General features: G+C 42.6%; 1 protein-coding gene across 3 annotated transcripts in view; it reads right to left on the bottom strand.

Annotated features, from left to right (window-relative positions):
• Window positions 1–19630, bottom strand: part of cdk13 (cyclin dependent kinase 13) — an 83454-nt gene that overhangs the window by 19487 nt on the left and 44337 nt on the right. For 2 of the 3 annotated variants that reach the window (XM_080193626.1, XM_080193627.1), the window contains exons 10-12: window positions 14399–14515; window positions 12650–12781; window positions 5031–5230 (exon numbers count right to left, since the gene is read on the bottom strand). In XM_080193626.1, the coding sequence (XP_080049752.1) occupies window positions 5031–5230; window positions 12650–12781; window positions 14399–14515 (449 nt within the window). The remainder of the gene's footprint in view (window positions 1–5030; window positions 5231–12649; window positions 12782–14398; window positions 14516–19630) is intronic. The other variant, XM_080193628.1, reaches the window with a different exon arrangement.

The raw sequence follows: 19630 nt of genomic DNA, 5'->3' as shown, positions 1-19630 counted from the left end.
AAAAATTTCCATTGCACAATGTCAAAAAGCTGGGGAATTATCCTCAGTACCGTGACCAATATTTATCCCTCAATCAGCATATTTGCAGGAGCTTGCAGTGCACAAATTAGTTGCTGCATTTCCTACATTTAAACAGCGACTACACTTCAAAAGTACCTTACCAGTTGTAAAGCACTTAGGAATCTTGAGATCATGAAAGACATCATACAAGTTTTTTTTAAGTGATCCTGTGAAGTGTCTTAGGTCATTTTCCTATATTAAAAAGATAGCATATGATCTTACTTTTGAGTCTCCCACTTGGTACACCAAGAAATGATCCCTCCCGTGTTTGATACGATTGATGATCCAGTTTCTCCCCAGTCAACCTCTGAGGAATACTTTTTGAGTACAATCACATGTCCTAACAAAGACAGTGCATTTCAAGAAAGGATTTTCTTATGTTGAATATCAACGTTCCTTCAGGCTCTGCTCCTGGTTTCCTTGCTTTACCTTGCCTTTATACCATCCCTCAATGATGTCAGCCATACGTATTTAATTAACTTCTGCATTTAAAAAATTGTTTATGGGATGCGAATATTGTCCTAATTTGTTGCCCATCCCTAATTGCACTCAAGAATGTGGTGGCGAGCCATTTTCTTGAACTTGGTGCAGTCCATCTGATGTAGATACATTAGTGCTGTTATACCTTCACTTCTCTCAAATCCACACATCATTGTCATACTTTCTGACATCAAGACTTTGATGAATCACAATTTCCCACAGAAAGAACCAAAACCATCATTCCTGGTCCCCATCATAAAATCTGCTTCTTTTTTACTGACTCTATCCATTTCCCTATACACCTGCTCAAAATTAAATGGATGTTGCTAATTTCTACTGTCCAACTGGACTCATAACCAAACTTCAAACTCCACATTCTTTTGATAAGCAAGATGGCCAATTAAAATCTCCACAACATTGCTTACATACACCCCTACTTTAGTCCAGTTCCCGTGTAGCAATATTTGCTTTCGCCACCTCTTAATTTGATTATTCCAATGTTCCCCTTGTTGGCCATCCATCTTAAAATCTCCACAAGGCCTAACCTGCCCATAACCTGCTCTGCATAAAGTCCTAGTCACGCAACACTTCTGTTATTACTGCTTTGGACTGGTTCTCTGTTTCCAATAAATTAGTAAAAAGTCTGACAACACCAGATTTTAGTCCAACCGATTCATTTGATAACTGGTGTTGTCAGACTTTTTACTGTGTTTAAGCCAGTCCAATGCCGGCATACCCACATCATGTCCAATAAATTAACCACAAAACTATTCCCCTCATGACCATACCCCCATCCTATTGCTGTAACCACCCACAGCCTTGCTATCTTTCCTGCACCCTTGACTCTGGCCATCTGTGTTATCACCAATACCCCCACTGCTAGCATAGCTTTAAACTACCTGGGTATGGCTTCCTCCATCCTAAACCCTTAAATCTACTCTGTCCTGCATTAAATCTCATCGCAAATCTTATTTGTTACATTCCAAAATGTTTTGAGCATGCTTTCTCAGAAAGGATTTGCACAAAGTTCAGTTAATGCTGGGTTTTCTAGAAAGCAGCATGTATTTTCGTGTTTTTAAAAAAAAACCCATGAAGAGTCATTAATCTATTGAATGGAAAGTTGCTTTTCCACAGACACTAAACAATGATCTGTTACTCAGTCTGGATTATTGGGAAACTCACCCATTGGAAAATTCTATGATCTCTGTTTATCCACGAAATGGATAATAAGGAAGAAATACCGCAAAAGACGATCTAGTGTTTGCTAGAGAAGGAGCTGCATGGCTGAAGGTCCAGAAAAAGCAGACTCTGTCAGAATGCAGAGCAATTAGTTTAGTCTAAAGAGAGGTAGCATTGTATGTTTATTATTTTTACAGAATTAAATGGAAATTAGTTACGTAGATTGAATGTAATGAATCTGATCATAACCACTGCTTGAGATGTTCATGTTGTTGTGATGGCAGAAAGTACCTTAAGGATTCAAACTAAGGCTCACCTCATCTAGTGTTAACTTGGCCCAACTTCAGACATTGAAGAAATGTATGTGCAAAGGCCCAGATATCCATCCAGTTCAGGTCACACTGGGGTTCCACTGCTGCACCCACAGTTCACACTATTTTACATGTCAATAGATCACTGAATCAACTTTCATAAATTATGATACTCATTACTTAACAGTGTGATTGATGCCACTGAACTCAAAGTATTGACAACAGGCCTGAATTGAAAACACTATTCTTTGGGCCAATCCTAAATGCATCTGTTTATTTTCATTCTATTCTGCATTTCACAGTAATTACAGCACAAGAACAGACAATTTGGCCCAACAGAGTCACCCAACAGAGTGGCTATGGATAGCTCCTTTATGGAGCTATGGATGCCTCATCTTCAAATTGATTATGGCACTGGTAAAATGTGAACATTTCGCACTTGAAATTTACACATCATTAGAAAATCCTGATAGATCACTTTTTTTTTTACATTTGTATAATTCATAAGCTTGATTGTGAAATCACTTCTCATCATGATAATGATCCAAGTATGGGGTAAAAGATGAAATACAGAAACAATGCGTCTAAACTGCAAAATAATCTATAAATTATTACTAGAAATTCCAATTAGAAATACCACTTATACAAGTACAAGTATATAGCCTACAATCAATTTAAACAAGTGCAAACCCAAGATTAAAGGCTACATACACAATTATGATTTCAATCAGTCGCAATCATCTACTTCAGGTTTGCAGTTTTGTTTTAAATAGGGAAATAAATACTCTGTGGTTTCTTTAGAAGATAAGCAGATTAGCTATACACACTTAAGTTTGCCTCAACTTTTATGACCCTGGCAACACAAAGATTAGATTTTTTGACCTTATCTTACCACCATTATTATTTCTCTTATTCGGGTTGATATCAGGGTAATGTTTGGAAAACCCATGCCAGAATCTAAATGTTTTGAACACTTCAATTCACAGAAGGAGACTGTTTTTTGCCCTTTATTTGTACATGGCATATGTTCTAACACAGAACCAGCACAAACATGGATGTCAATATAGAAGTGAAACCGTCTGCAAAGGTGGCAGCAGTGGGTCATATTTTATGGCTAACTACATACATTGTGAAATCAGAATTTAGACCTGGGCTTGAACCTATAGGAATTACTCTTTGCATAGCTGCATAGAAAGACTAAGAGCTTTGTTGCAGAAGAATATCAGCATCTGGCGCATTCTGAAAAAGACATGGGTAGATAGCACATATCATTATGAACACCAATTATTAGTGAAACCAAGAGTGCTTGAATAACCCAGAATTGTATAATGTAGACTGTACATAAACGTACACCATTTTAGTCAGAAAGGAAAAGATAACATTTTTGGATAACTTTCTACTGAATGTATAGAATTAAGAGCAACTCAGTATGGCTTCACGTTAGCTCTCCATCAAAAAGAACTGCTTAAAAGTGGACAACTTTGTCGCTCTGTTAACTGGTACACCCTATGGAAGAATGAGCTGCAGTTTAGCTCTGTGATGCAACAGGCAAAAGACAGGATCAGGTAGGCTTGAACTAGATCTTGCTAGATGCACAGACATTGAAAAATAGGCCAATACAAATAACCCTTGATGGAATTTAAGGAAGAATATACCCTTTACTTCAGCACTTGCAGTATTGCATGAGCTGCAAGTTGTGCTCTGGTGATACAAGGCATCAAAAGATTTTCAATTCAAAATTAAAATACTGTTCCTATTTACCCAGCGGACAACTGAAGAGATGTTGAAAATGAAAATTGAAATCCATATAAGTGGTCGGCTTCCTGAATTTCTGGATGGCAGGACAAAATATATACACACAATGACTGTAAAACAGGACTTAAAAATGTGTCTTCACCTAGTGGAAGCAGTGGCCTTGTGAAATTTCACTGGTCTCAAACAATAAGGAAAGCAATTGAGTGTAGCCTCTATACATATTGTAAGTCATAATATAAAACAAACTGTCTGCTTCAGACCCTCAAAAAATTAACATTTTTAGGAGTAAGCGCCAAGTGAACAACTAGCTAATCATTTTTGGTGTTATTAGCAGAAGGAAGACATTAGTTAGATACCAAGTGAACATAACAATTCTTTTCTCAATAGTGCTGATGATCTTTAATACCCAGTGGAATGTAGAAGTGCCCTTGATATAATGTCTGATTCAAAGGACAGCATTTCTGACAATGTAGCATCCCTTCATGTCTCAGCTCAGACTGTGTATTCAAGTCCTGGAATGCAGCTTGAATCTATAACTTTCTAGTTCAGACTTGAGAGCATTACCTCATTAAATTAAGCACAAATAAAACTTTGCTAAGGGACACAGAGACATGTAGGGAGAGGTTTAGAGTGTGTAAGCACCCATAAAACAGAGGATAAGCATGGCACATGCAGTGAGAAACACTCTGCGAGAGAGAGGCAAGTCAGAGGTAATGAGCAAGGCAGCAAGTGGGGAATGGACAAAATAACAGAGGAAGAAGAAAACAGTTTAAAAGAGATACAAGTGGACACACACATGAGCAAGGGAACATGGTGGGGGGGAAGAGAAATAGTGAAGGAATTAGAGAAGTAAGTGAAAGGAAACAAATGTATTAGAAATAAGAAAAAATGAAGATGAAATTAGAACAATAGGGAAAGACTGCAAGACATGCAAGCCCAGCAACTAAGCAAGGTGTTAATATATGTGGCCTAGTTATCAAATACTTTATTGATTGAATATTTGACTTGAGCAGCTTCCTTCTCTTGGGTGAAAATTGAAGTGTATGCAGAATGGCCTTTTCATTCTTTATCACCAGTGTCACTTAGAACAGACTACATTTTAAGGGAACTTCAGGTCAAGTTGAGTTTTGTAGTACAGAACATGGAGACAAGCTGAAGGCACATTTATAGCAGACCCTTTTATTATTGAACATGCAGCACAAACGAGAAAATGGGAAACCAACAGAAAGCAGAGTTATCACTGACCTATTCCTAAACTGGAATTGCCCTGAGTTTTATGTTGAGAGAGCTGCAAGCCTTGAGGTGTGCTGTTCCTGCTATCATCCATACATAAAGCAGAATCCTTACGAGGAACTTTAGGCGCTGCATCATCGCTAATTCCGGATTGTTTCTGTCTTCGCCGCTTTTTGCTCCATAATTCATGACAATCTTGCCAGTGTGGCAGGCTATAAGGAGAGAACAACATTCATACAGTTGGTACAATTAGCACTGCCAGCTACATATCCCTTCAGCAGTTCGATCCCAACCACTATAATCTGATTTCAGCTCCTAATTCATAAGAACATAAGAAATAGGAGGAGTAGGCCATCTAGCCCTTCGAGCCTGCCCCGCCATTCAATAAGATCATGGCTGATCTGTCGTGGCTCAGTTCCACATTCCCGCCCTCTCCCCATAACCCTTAATCCCCTCTCTTATCAAAAACCCATCAACCCGCATCTTAAAAATATTTAGCGAGGTAGCCTCCACCACTTCAACGGGCAGAGAATTCCAGAGATTCACCACCCTTTGAGTGAAGAAGTTCCTCCTCAACTCCGTTCTAAACCGCTCCCCCCTTTATCTTGAGGCTGTGCCCCCTAGTCCTACTATCCTTTCTGAGCGGGAAGAGTCTCTCCACCTCTATCCTATCCATCCCATTCATCATCTTATACGTCTCAATGAGCTCTCCCCTCATTCTTCTAAACTCTAACGAGCACAAGCCTAATTTATTCAGCCTCTCCTCATAGCTCAACCCCCTCAATTCCGGCATCAGCCTAGTAAACCTCCTCTGCACTCCCTCCAAGGCCAAAATATCCTGTGTAAGTACGGCACCCAAAACTGCACACAGTACTCCAGCTGCGGCCTCACCAATGCCCTATACAGCCGCAGCAAGACCTCCCTACTTTTATATTCAATCCCCCTCGCTATGAAGCCCAGCATCCCATTCGCCTTCCTGACCACCTGCTGCACCTGCAAGCTGGGTTTTTGCGACTCATGCACAAGGACCCCGAGGTCCCTCTGCACCGTCGCCTGCTGCAGTTTTTCTCCATGTAAATAATAATCCTTCCTACCATTATTCCTACCAAAGTGGACCACCTCGCACTTGCCAACATTAAATTCCATTTGCCATTTCCTGGCCCATTCGCCCAGCCTATCTAGATCCTTCTGTAGACTCTCCACACCCTCCGCACAATTTGCCATTCCACCAATCTTGGTGTCATCAGCAAATTTCGACACCATACACTCGGTTCCCTCCTCCAGATCATCTATATAAATGGTAAATAGCTGAGGCCCCAGCACCAACCCCTGGGGCACTCCACTAGTCACCATCCGCCAATCCGAATAGCACCCATTGACCCCCACTCTCTGCCTCCTATTTGACAACCAATCCTCTATCCACGCTAACACCCTATTCCCAACTCCCTGTCCCCTGACCTTCTGCAATAACCTCTTGTGAGGTACCTTGTCAAACGCCTTCTGAAAATCCAGAAAGACCACATCCACCGGCTCTCCTCTATCCACCGCCCTAGACACATCCTCATAGAACTCCAGTAAATTTGTCAGACACGACTTCCCCTTAACGAAACCGTGCTGCGTCTGCTCTATCAAGCAATTCCTCTCAAGATGCCTCGCTATTTCCTCCTTGATGACAGATTTGAACATTTTACCTACAACAGACGTTAAACTAACCAGCCTATAATTCCCTGCCTTTTGCCTGGCACCCTTCTTAAACAATGGCGTAACATTAGCCGTTTTCCAATCTTCCGGCACTTCCCCGGAATCCAGCGACGTCTGGAAAATAACCACTAAGGCATCCACTATCACCTCCGCCATTTCTTTCAGAACCCTCAGATGCATTCCATCCGGTCCTGGGGACTTGTCCACAATCAGTCCCTCCAGTCTGTCAAGCACTGCCTCTCTAGTAACAGTAATGTCATTAAGACCCTCCAGTCCTACCACCTTTCCATCTCTAACACCCGGCAAATTATTCACGTCCTCCTCCATGAAGACAGAAACAAAAAAAGTTATTCAAGACCTCAGCCATATCCCCATCCCCTACCACTAAGTCCCCCTTCTAAGGGACCAACGTTCACCCTAGCCAGCCTCTTCCTTTTTATATATTTATAAAAACTCTTCCTATCCTTTTTTATATTAAGCACTAGCCCAGCTTCATAGTTTATCCTACTCTTCTTTATCAACTTCTTTGTCAATCTTTGTTGACATTTAAACCTCTCCCAATCCTCTTCTCGCCCACTACTCTTAGCTACTCTAAACGCCTCCGCTTTTAATTTAACACTTTCCTTCACCTCCTTCGTTATCCATGGCTTACTACCTCTCCTCCTACTGTCCTTTTTGACCATCGGAATAAATTTCTGCTGAGCACCAAGAAAGATCTCCTTAAAGATCCTCCACTGCTCCTCAGCAGACCTACCTTCCAACACGCTCCCCCAGTCCACATTCACCAATTCTTCTCTCATCCTACCGTACTCCCCTCTGTTCAAACAAAGGATGCGCGTCCAGGAACCCACTTTCTCCTCCTCCATCTGCACCAGAAACTCCACCGTACAATGATCACTCTCCCCAAGAGGATCCTTCACCGCAAGATCCCTAATTCTACCCGCCTCATTACATAGCACCAGATCCAAGATAGCTCGCTCCAACACACACTGTTCCAGGAAACTATCCCGGCAGCATTCCAAGAACTCCTCCTCGAGCCCACCGCGTCCAACATGGGTCGACCAATCTATATGTAGATTGAAATCCCCCATAACTACGGCCGTCCCATTCCTGCACGCCGCACTTATTTGCGCGTTAACAGCCCGCCCCACCTCCAGATCATTATTCAGGGGCCTATAGACGACACCACCAGCGTCTTCCTCCCTTTGCTGTTCCTAATCTCTACCCACAACAATTCCACTTTCTGCTCCTTGGCTCCAATATCATCCCCTTGCTACCACCCTGATGCTATCCTTAATCAGCAGAGCTACGCTCCCCCCCTTTTTCCTCCCGCCTATCCTTCCTAAACACTTGATACCCCATGGACATTCAGCTCCCAGTCCCTGTCACCTTGCCGCCATGTCTCTGTAATGGCCACCAGATCATATCCATTTGTGCCGATCTGCGCCACCAGCTCATCCACTTTATTCCGAATGCTTGGTGCATTCAGATAAAGTGCCTTCATCCCAGCCTTCACCTGGGCCCTATTTGCCGTAACACCACCAACCATACTCACGCCCCCTACTCTCTCTATTATTGGGACATCCTCGGCCTCTTCCCTTACCTGTACCCTCTCCTTAACTTTAGACCCTGTAATGTCGCCTACCCTCGCACCCTTCCCCCCCAATTAGTTTAAAGCCCTGTCTACAGTCCTCTTTACTCTATTCTAATTCATATTGCTTCAGACAGCAAGTTCCAGGTCATTACACTGTGCAAAAATGTTCTTCCTCGTTTTCTCCCATTTCCTGCCTAAGATGTTAAATCTGTATCCCCTAGTCCTTGCACCATCAGCTAATGGGAACAGTTATTCCTTATCTACTTTATCTATACCCACCATAATCTTGTACACCTCTATCAAATCTCCCTTAGTGATTATTTTCCAAACCTCGCTGGATTCCGGGGAAGTGCCGGAAGATTGGAAAACGGCTAATGTTATGCCGCTGTTTAAAAAGGGTAGCAGGCAAAAGGCAGGGAATTATAGGCCGGTTAGTTTACGTCTGTTGTAGGAAAAATGCTTGAATCCATCATTAAAGAGGAAATAGCGAGGCATCTTGAGAAGAATTGTTTGATAGAGCAGACGTAGCACGGATTCGTTAAGGGGAAGTCGTGTCTGATGAATTTATTGGAATTCTATGAGGATGTCTCTAGTGCGGTGGATAGAGGGGAACCGGTGGATGTGGTGTTTCTCAATTTTCAGATGGCGTTTGATAAGGTGCCACACAAAAGGTTGTTACAGAAGGTTAGGGGGCATGGAGTTGGGGGTAAGGTGTTAGCGTGGATAGGGGATTGGCTGTCAAATAGGAGGCAGAGAGTGGGTGTCAATGGGTGCTATTCGGACTGGCAGTTGGTGACTAGTGGAGTGCCCCAGGGATCGGTGCTGGGGCCTCAGCTATTTACCATTTATATAGATGATCTGGAGGAGGGAGCCGCGAGTAAGGTGTCAAAATTTGCTGATGACACAAAGATAAGTGGAACAGCAAATTGTGCGGAGGGTGTAGAAAGTCTGCAAAGGGATCTAGATAGGCTAAGCAAGTGGACGAAGACCTGGCAGATGGAATACAATGTTGGCAAGTGTGAGGTTATCCACTTTGGTAAGAATAATAGTAGGAAGGACTACTACTTACAGGGCGTAAAGCTGCAGCATGCTACGGTGCAGAAGGACCTGGGGGTCCCTGTACATGAGTCGCAAAAACCCAGCCTACAGGTGCAGCAGGTGGTCAGGAAGGCAAATGGGATGCTGGCCTTCATAGCGAGGGGGATTGAATATAAAAGTAGGGAGGTCTTGCTGCAACTGTACAGGGCACTGGTGAGGCCGCAGCTGGAGTACTGTGTGCAGTTTTGGTCGCCGCACTCGCGCAAGGATATTTTGGCCTTGGAGGGAGTGCAGAGGAGGTTCACAAGGCTGATACCGGAGTTGAGGGGGTTGAGCTATGAAGAGAAGCTGAATAGACTGGGCTTGTACTCATTATTAGAAGGATGAGGGGGGGATCTTATTGAGATGTATAAGATGATGAAAGGGACGGATAGGGTAGAGTTGGAGAGGTTCTTCCCACTCAGAAAGGACAGCAGGACTAGAGGGCACAGCCTCAAAATAAGGAGGGGGGGGGGCAGTTTAGAACAGAGTTGAGGAGGAACTTCTTCACTCAAAGGGTGGTGAATCTCTGGAATTCTCTGCCCGTTGAAGTGGTGGAGGCTACCTCGCTAAATATATTTAAGACGCGGGTAGATAGGTTTTTGGTAGGCAAAGGGATTAAGGGTTATGGAGAGAAAGCGGGAAAGTGGAACTGAGCCACTTCAGATCAGCCATGATCTTATTGAATGGCGGGGCAGGCTCGAAGGGCTAGATGGCCTACTCCTGCTCCTATTTCTTATGTTATGTTCTCCCCTCAATATCTTTTGCTCCAAGAAAAACAAGCCCAGTATTCCAACCCAACCTTGCAACTAAAAAATCTCCAATTTTCCTCAGTGCTCTCTCAAGGAGCTTCACATCCTTCCCAAAGTGCGACTAGCAGAACTGAGTGCAACACTCCAGTTGTGGCCTAACCAGATCCTTGTAAAAGTTCAGCACAACTTCCCTGTTTTGGTACCCAATGCCTTTAATTATGACATACAAGATCAAGCACTCTCTCACAATATATCTTGCAACCTTCAAAGATCAAAGCCACTCCATTCCTGCACAATCTTTAGAATATTGCTGAAAACACAGGTATACTGCCAAAGCCTTATTCATCTTGCACCCCTCAGGGGTAAATGCAACAATATCAAATTTCAAATGATCTCAACAATTTATACTGCAAGGGGAAAGGGTGCTGATTAGCTGGAAAGACCATTCTGATTGGCTGAGGCATTGCTGGCAAAGGGGAACTTTGGCCAATTCAAGTCGACTTGCCAACCAATCAGCATCCCTTCCTCCAGGAGTATAATTTCTTGTGATTTTCTGATGTTTAGCATTCTTACATTTGTCCTGATGAGTGCAAGACAAAAGGTTTTGGCAAAATGTCTCTCTTTTCAATGGTATTCAAGTTCTGTAAAATCTTTAGAATTGTGTTGTTGACATCACCTCACACTTCTCTGCATTAAATTCTATCTGACTATTGTCTGCTCATTCTGCTGGCCTATTTATATCCTGCTATAGCTGATGAGTATCATCCTCACTGTTAGCCCATGTGACCAACTCTGGTATTACAGTGTGGTGGCAGAGTGGCTAGAAGTGCTCCCTCAAAGCACCAGGGACCCGGGTTCAATTCCAGCCTTAGGTCTCTCTGTGTAATTTGCACATTCTCCCAGTGTCTGTGTGGATTTCCTCCCACAGTTCAAAAATGTGCAGGTTAAGTGAATTAGCCATGTCAAATTGACCCTTAGTGTCCAAAGATGTGTAGGATGGGGGTAAATACATGGGGTTGCGGGGATAGGGCCGAGGTGGGATGCTCTGTTAGAGAGATGTAGACATGATGGGCTAAATGGCCTCCTCTGCATTGTAAGGTTTCTATTCTATCATACTGTATATTCTAATATTCAAGTCACATATAAATAGCAAAAAAGTAGTGGTCTTAGCATTGTTCCTTGGGGAACAATGATGTTTACCAACCCCCAGTCTGAAAATTAACTATTTGCCATGCCTTGATGTGTTCTGTTCTTAAGCCAATTTTTAATGCAATTGGACACTGACCCCCCCACTATTCCATAAAAATAAGTTTTGCCAGCCAACCTTTTATATGGCACATATCAAATGCTTTCTTAAAGTTGTTAGAGACAACATTCCCTCTATCAATCTTCTCTGTTACTTCATCAAAAAATTCAATTACATTACTCTAGCAGGATATCTGCCTTTACAAATCCATGCTGACTCTCCTTTCTGAACTCAGGCTTTACCAAGTGCTTGATGATTTACCCCCCACTAAGTATCATCTAAAACTTTAACCACCACTACTGTTAAACTAACTGGCCTGCAGCTGTTAGGACCTCCCTTCCACCTTTGCTTTTGAGTAAGGGTGTTCAACTTTTCACCCTGCAATCCAGTTCAGTTGCACTAATGTACTCAATTAAACTTGTAACAAAAAATTCCAGTAAAAACAGTGGAAGTAATTAACACAATAGTTGACTCTAGGCCATTTCAGAGAAAATAAATCACAACAAATTGGAGAATGTTGAGAACTGGTCCCCTAGCTTGGATTATCCATGTTCCATTTGAACAAATTAGGGTTAGGGTTTCTGGACATTTGCCTGCCTGCCTCCTGACCCTGCCAATTCCAATGATCGGATTCCTGAATTAAGGGATATTACCCATGCAGAGCAGACTCACTCTCTCCCATCCCCACAAAGAAATGCTGGTGCTGCAATGGAACTGCCGCAACATCACAGAGTGGAGTGAACAAACTCGAAATGGGGACATAACATTCATCAAAAGCTCAAGTCAAAAGAAGGGAAGAGGTTCTCAATAGTGAATTTTCTCCCTTAAGAAAAGACATAATGGTCCTTCTATTGCTTTCAAAGTGACTACTGCCATCTCTCTGTTGCTCTGGGTTCAGCAGTACCTGTAGTGGAAGACACAGCAATCAGGACCAACATTTACAAGGTGTGGGCAGCAGGCTGGGAGGAAAATTTGTGTCAGGATGGGGAGCAGATATTGCCTTGACCAAATTTCTGTCTATATCAACCATTTATCTGCTTAACTGTTGACTTATTATCAGTGGAGCATACTGTGCGGTCACTTAATGAAAATCAGGAACAGCCAGAAAAGTAGAATGGAACATAGAACTTAGCATTTGGCACTAGAGGTGTGAAATAGTATTAAGGCAGGTGCCAAATTAGATTGACTCAGGTCTTTTCTTGTCTTAGCAATTTTTAATCTAAGACCATTAATGTGATCAGCAGTTTGAAAGTTGACTTACTCAGGTGGAGGCATTTTTGTAGGATCCACTTCTCTCAGGAAATCCGACTGAAGGGCATGTTCAGCAGTGCAGCGTTTAATAGGATCCAAAGCTAACATGTGATCAAAGAGATCCAGAGCAGTTGCTGGAATACTGGAAGAAAAAATAATTTCAACTGGAAAAATAACCAAACCTCAAACGTTCACAAGTCACAGATACACTAAACTCAAACCTACGCGTACATTATTGAATTCAGTTACATAAAGCAAAGAGGATGTCTTTATGAGACCACTGAAAATTTAAAAATATAGGAGAAACATTGGACTCCTAGCCAACTGAAATGGGATTCAAACTCTGATTGAAAACAATGAACCTTAACAACAGGGAGCAACAGATCACTCAAGCAACAAGCATCCACCCAGCTAACTGAACCTAACAGCAAGAGAATCTCGCTCTCCTAGGTGAAAGGAGCTTAAAAGGCAACAGAAGATGGTACTGTAAGAGTCCAATGATATCTCACTTGTGCAGGTGAGTACGAGCAACCCTTGTTGTCTTGATTTTTGTCAATATGAGCAAACATGGAAAGGAAGCAGGTTTGATGGGAAAAGCAGCCAACATTTGTCTCTAAAACGTGAAGTGGTTAAAAAAAATAGAAACAGGCAAACGCTGAAGGAAGTACAAAAGAACATTTATGGAATGGAAATGTTCTGCTGTAGTCTTCTACCATCAGAGTAATTTATAACATAGGAAATCAGCATTTTGTCCATCATACTTGTTCTAGTACCAGTTCTTCAACTGGGACAATCCACTCTAATCCCATTTCCTGGTGTATCCCACATCATTTCAAATTTTTCCTTTTTAAAATGTTTAATTGCTTCTTTTTTAAATTATGGTATAATCTGTAGTACAGTAGCTTCTTTTGATAAAGCATTTCATGTTTCAACTTTGAGAAAACATTTAACTGACCTCTTCTTTCACAATTTTCATAACATTCCCCAATCTATGTCCCTTGCCACAGATTCACCAGTACTGATCAATATTTACCCCCTAAATCTTTTCATAATTTTTATTTCCATTAACCTGCTTTGACCAGTAGAAGAAACAAAAGGTTTTAAACTTCTCTTGAAAGATATACCACACCAGGGGTAGTTCCCTCAAGTGGAGTTTACGACTGCTCCCCACTAACAGGGAACAGGTGCCTTGACCCTGCTGGAGGGAACAGAGGGCATTGAGGCCCCCTAACCCCCTCTGCCACCTCCCCCCCTTCCCCCCCCCTCAGAGATCAGGGGCAAGGTGGTGCAAACTGGCACTGCTCACTGGCGGGGGGAGACATGGAAGCCGAATGGGGATGGGTGGGTTCAGGAAGGCCAGTGATTGGGACCAGCAATCGGGGGGGGCGGAAGCAAGGCCAATGACTGGGAGGGTCGCACTGCGCATACGCCAAACATCCCACTGACAGATTGCGCATGCACAATGACCCACTCAGCACTATGCCGCTGGTCTCTCAGGCAGGAATAGGCACCATCTCCTGCTTGTCAAAGTGAATTATGCTGAGGCACTCTGTAATGCTCAGAATGTGAGAGATTCACTCCATTTTCCTACATGTTGGGTACTTAATTTTATTTTTGGGAGAATCCTAGCCATAACATTTCACTTCTGATGCTTAAGTCAAGAGTATATTAGAGAGCAGTTAGGAAAACAAGAAAGACCGGAAAAGACTGTTCCAACCATCTCTCAAGTTCTAAAATGTGATTTCAGTAATACACTTACAAAGAATATTCTTCTCTTAACCTCCTGCGGTACTGCTTCTTTGGTTTCATGGTATGGAAATAAGGTAGTTTAATCACATCAGGCCACACCGCTGGGCATGGGCTACCACAGATTCGGCTATTGGAAAAGTAAAAACAAGGTGAAAGACCACAATTGCTTTTCAGTGCATTGTATTTTTTTTTCCAGCAGGTTTCCCTGACTTTGACTTATCTGAACTTAATATTTGCATTCCAACTTAACCACTCCCTCCCATCCTCCCCCAAAAAAACACAAGTGACAAAATTTCTTCCATTTGTCTCAGTAAGATCTTCCTGGTATTTCCAGAAAGTTCAAATTAAGGTCCCTGCCACTTGGTGCACAAGGCCATTGAAGAAAAAGTCTGTGAACAAAACATTTAAAATTCAAGTGCACTACATGGGCCGCCTAATGACTTAAAGAGATGCCTTTGAGGAGAAGCTAGGGTATTCTTTCATGTTGCTTTCATATGGTAATAGGGCAAATAATCAATTATGTCATATACTTGCTTACCAGGCAACACTGATGGGGGAACTGCAGTGCCTTGACGACTTGAATCCTCGTCTCTACTGGATGCATGACGAGGTTTCAACAGAAGTTCCAAAGAAAATGGCGCAGATGGCAATTGTGTTCCAATAGCAAGAGGTGGATTGCTCTCCCACCCCTACCATAAGCATGGTTCACTCAGAATTATTTTCTTGGCCATTAATTCAATAGGCCTCTGCAATTTTCTATAGTGGCATATTTACAATTTGTGCAGGTGCATGTTGACAATACTCTAGTGCTAGTCAGCTGTCAGCAAAGATAATGAAAGGCTTGCAGCATTACGTGGTGCCAGTAATGTTACATAACATACACACTCCAGGAAGTGCATAGCATTGACTGATATTATCTTCGGCACTAACTCAACTGAGAATGGTGTTCAGATGTGTTCATCATCAAACTGACTGTAGCTGGAGTACTTAGGTTTACTGTGCTGAATTATCTTGCTCTGAACAATGTTGGAAATATGTGCAACCGATACGTACAAGATTCATAGAATCATAGGAAAACTACAGCACAAACAGGCCCTTCGGACCACAAGTTGCGCCGATCATCTCTCTACCTAATAGGCTTACCTATAACCCTCAATCCTATTGAGTCTCATCTAATCATCCAGAAGTCTCTTAAAAGACCCCATCGAATTTGCCTCCACCACCACCGACGGCAGCTGATTCCACTCACCCATCACCCTCTGAGTGAAAAACTTACTCCTGACATCTCCTCTGTACTTACTCCCCAGCATCTTAAACCTATGTCCTCTTGTGGCAGCCACTTCAGCCCTGGGAAAAAGCCTCTGAGAATCCACCTGATCAATACCTCTCATCATCTTATACACCCCTATCAGGTCCCCGCTCATCCCTCATCTCTCCAAGGAGAAAAGACCGAACTCTCTCAACCTATCCTCATAAGGCATGCCATCCAATCAAGATAACATCCTTGTAAATCTCCTCTGCACCCTTTCAATGGCTTCCACGTCCTTCCTGTAATGAGGCAACCAGAACTGAGCACAGTACTCCAAGTGGGGACTGACCAGGGTACTATATAGCTGCAGCATTTCTCCCGACTCCTAAACTCAATTCCTCGATTGATGAAGGCCAGTACACCAAACACCTTCTTAACCATACCCTCTACCTGCGAAGCCGATTTGAGAGTCCTATGAACCCGGGCCCCAAGATCCTTCTGATCTTCCACACGACTAAGAGTCTCACCCTTAATATTATATTCCTTCATCCCATTGGACCTGCCAAAATGTACCACTACACATTTATCCGGATTGAAGTCCATCTGCCACTTCTCCGCCCAGTCTTGCATCTTATCTATGTCACGCTGCAACTTCTGATATCCCTCCAAACTATTTACAACACCTCCGACCTTTGTGTCATTGGCAAACTTACCAACCCATCCCTCCACTTCCTCATCCAGGTCATTTATAAAAATCACAAACAGCAACTGTCTCAGAACAGATCCCTGGGGCACTCCACTGGTGACCGACCTCCATGCAGAAAAAGACCCATCCACAACCACTCTCTGCCTTCTGTGGCAAGCCAGTTCTGGGTCCACAAAGCAACGTCCCCTTGGGTCCCATGCCCTCTCACTTTCTCAATAAGCCTTGCATAGGGAACCTTATCGAATGCCTTGCTGAAGTCCATATAAACCACATCCACCGCTCTTCCTTTGTCAATGTGTTTAGTCACATTTTCAAAAAAACTCAACCAGGTTCATAAGGCACAATCTGCCTTTAACAAAGCCATGCTGACTACTTTTGATCATACTATGCTTCTCTAAATGTTCATAAATCCTGTCTCTCAGGATCTTCTCCATCAACTTACCAACCACTGAAGTTAGACTCACTGGTCGATAATTTCTTGGGCTATCTCTACTCCCTTTCTTGAATATAGGAACCACATCTACAATCCTCGGGAAACGTTCCCATCTTCATCGATGATGCAAACATCATTGCCAGAGGCTCTGCAATCTCTTCCCTCGCCTCCCACAGTAACCTGGGGTACATCCCATCCGGTCCTGGCAACTTATCTATCTTGATGTTATTCAAAAGCTCCAACACATCCTCTTTCTTAATGTCTACACACTCATCAAGCTTTTCAGTCTACCACAAGCCTGCACTACAACCACCAAAATCTTTTTCCACTGTGAATACCGAAGTAAAGTATTCATTGAGCACCTCTGCTATTTCTACCAGTTCAATACAAACTTTCCCACCGTCACATTTTATAAATCCTACTCCTTCACATCTCATCCTTTTACTCTTCACATATTTGTAGAACACCTTAGGGTTTTCCTTAATCTCACCTGCCAAGGCCTTCTCATGATCCCTTCTGGCTCTCCTGATTTCTTTCTTAAGTTCCTTCCTACAAGCTGTATACTCCTCGTGATCCCTAACATTACCTCGCTCCCTGAACCTTTTGTACGCTTTTCTATTCTTTATGACTAGATTCGTTACAACTTTTGTGCACCACGGTTCCTGTAACCTACCAAAACCTCCCTGTCTCATCGGAATGTTGTTGTGCAGAACTCCAGACAAACATTCCTTGAAAATCTGCCACCTTACTTCAGTACATTTCCCCGAGAATACCTCCTTCCAATTTACGTCTCTAATTTCCTGCCTGACGGCTTTGTATTTCCCCTTACTCCAGATAAACACTTTCCTAGCTTGCCTGATCCTATCCCTCTCCAATGCTAGTGTAAAGGAGGTAGAGTATAATCACTATCCCCAAAATGCTCTCCCACTGAGTGATCTGACACCTGTCCAGGTTCATTACCCAATACCAGATTGAGTACAGCCTCTCCTCTTGTAGGCTTATCCACATGCTGTGTCAGGAAACCCTCTTGAACACACTTAACAAACTCCTCCCCATCCAAACCCCTTACCCTAGGGATATTCCAATCGATATTTGGGTAATTAAAGTCTCCCATCACGGCAACTCTGTTATTATTACATTTCTCTAGGATCTGTTTCCCTATCTGCTCCTTAACAACCCTGTTACTATTGGGCGGCCTATAGAAAATACCCAGCAAAGTTATGACCCCTTCCTGTTCCGAACTTCCACCCATAGAGACTCCGTAGACAATCCCTCCATGGCGTCCTTCTTCTCTACAGGCATGACACTATCCCTGATCAAGAGTGCCACTCCCCCACCTCTTTTGCCTCCCTCCCTGTCCCTCCTGAAACATCTGAAACCCGGCACTTGAAGAATCCAGTCTTGTCCCTGAGACATCCAAGTCTCTGTAATGGCCACCACATCACATTTCCAAGCAGCGAGCCACGCTCTAAGCTCATCCACTTTGTTCACAACACTCCTAGTGTTAAAATAGACACATCTCAAACCTTCGGTCTGAGCGCTCCCCTTCTCCGTCACCTGTCTATCCTCCCTCTTACACTGTCGACAATCCCTCTCTATTTGCGAGCTAACCTCCTCGCTCCCAGTCACTTCATTTCGTTTCCATCCCGCCAACCATTCTAGTTTAAAGTCTCCCCAGTAGCCTTAGCCAACCTTCCCAACATTTCATGAACCAGATGCTAATTCAATAAATTATGGTATCATATAGGTAAAAATTACATCTTAGGTCTAGGCATGTGAAATTGTAATGATCTTCTGAATTTTGCAGTATTTAACACTTTTGGCAACATTGAAGACTTAACTGACCTGAATATATACATTTGATGGGATATTTTCACACACACTATTAGATTCTGACGTAATTATGTATTATCAGCTTAGCACAAATGTGTGTGGAAACTGCTAATGGAAAATATTGATCTTAATATGCCAGGCAAGGCAACAAACAAGCTTGTTCAGATGTGGGTAACCACGTAAAGGTGTGTACCATATAGGACTGTGACTCAACTGTAGAAAGTTGCCAATATTAACAGATCTTTTAGTTTTTTGGTTTTAGAGGACCTCTGGGGCTTAAAATGCTAATAAAGACAATTAGAACAGAATGGATTAGCTTAGGAAAAGAATCACCATAGTGCTGTATACATATTTTACGGATATCGTCTGCACAGAAACACATATAACCACAGTTAGAGACTTTAGTGTATTACTGAAGAAGAAAACAGCTTGGCTAATGGCACCGAGTTGTAAGGCATCATGGGAAAATAGGCTGGTAAAGTGAACCACATTCTTATAACAATACAGTCACAAAAGCATAACTCTTACCAGCACAAGTACCAGACAGCTAAGTAAACGAGACATTCATTGAATAAGGACACCGGATAGCTAAGAACAGGCCGAGTATATCAGGTAAGAGTTTAGACCAGATGGCCATGGGGAAGTCAGGCAGAAACCGCTAGAATTTATTGTTCCCACACTGTCAGAGAATATCTCTAATTGGTCAAGGAATGTGACATTTATTAATGATGACTGATTTGGAATAATGATGATTGGCTCATGATAAGCCAGAAAGTGGGTAAAATGTCTTTTGGCAGTTGTGTTGCCACTGAGATGTAACTTCAGAGAAGGGTTGGATTGCTCAGCCCTTTCATTCCAGCGTGCATTGGGTAATGAAGAAGCATCTTTCACCAGGATACTGTGTCACAAGTCTTTGTATTAGCTAAAGTTAAATCAATATTTAGTCTCTGAAAAAACCCCTACATTTGGTATTGATTTTTGATTTATCCACCAGTTTGTGAACTGTACCAAGAACCTTTCT

Source organism: Carcharhinus amblyrhynchos, chromosome 8 (assembly GCF_965287045.1).
Source record: "Carcharhinus amblyrhynchos chromosome 8, sCarAmb.v2.hapA, whole genome shotgun sequence".
In the NCBI taxonomy this organism is placed as follows: Eukaryota; Metazoa; Chordata; class Chondrichthyes; order Carcharhiniformes; family Carcharhinidae; genus Carcharhinus; species Carcharhinus amblyrhynchos.
This window is presented reverse-complemented; position numbering and strand designations above follow the sequence as displayed.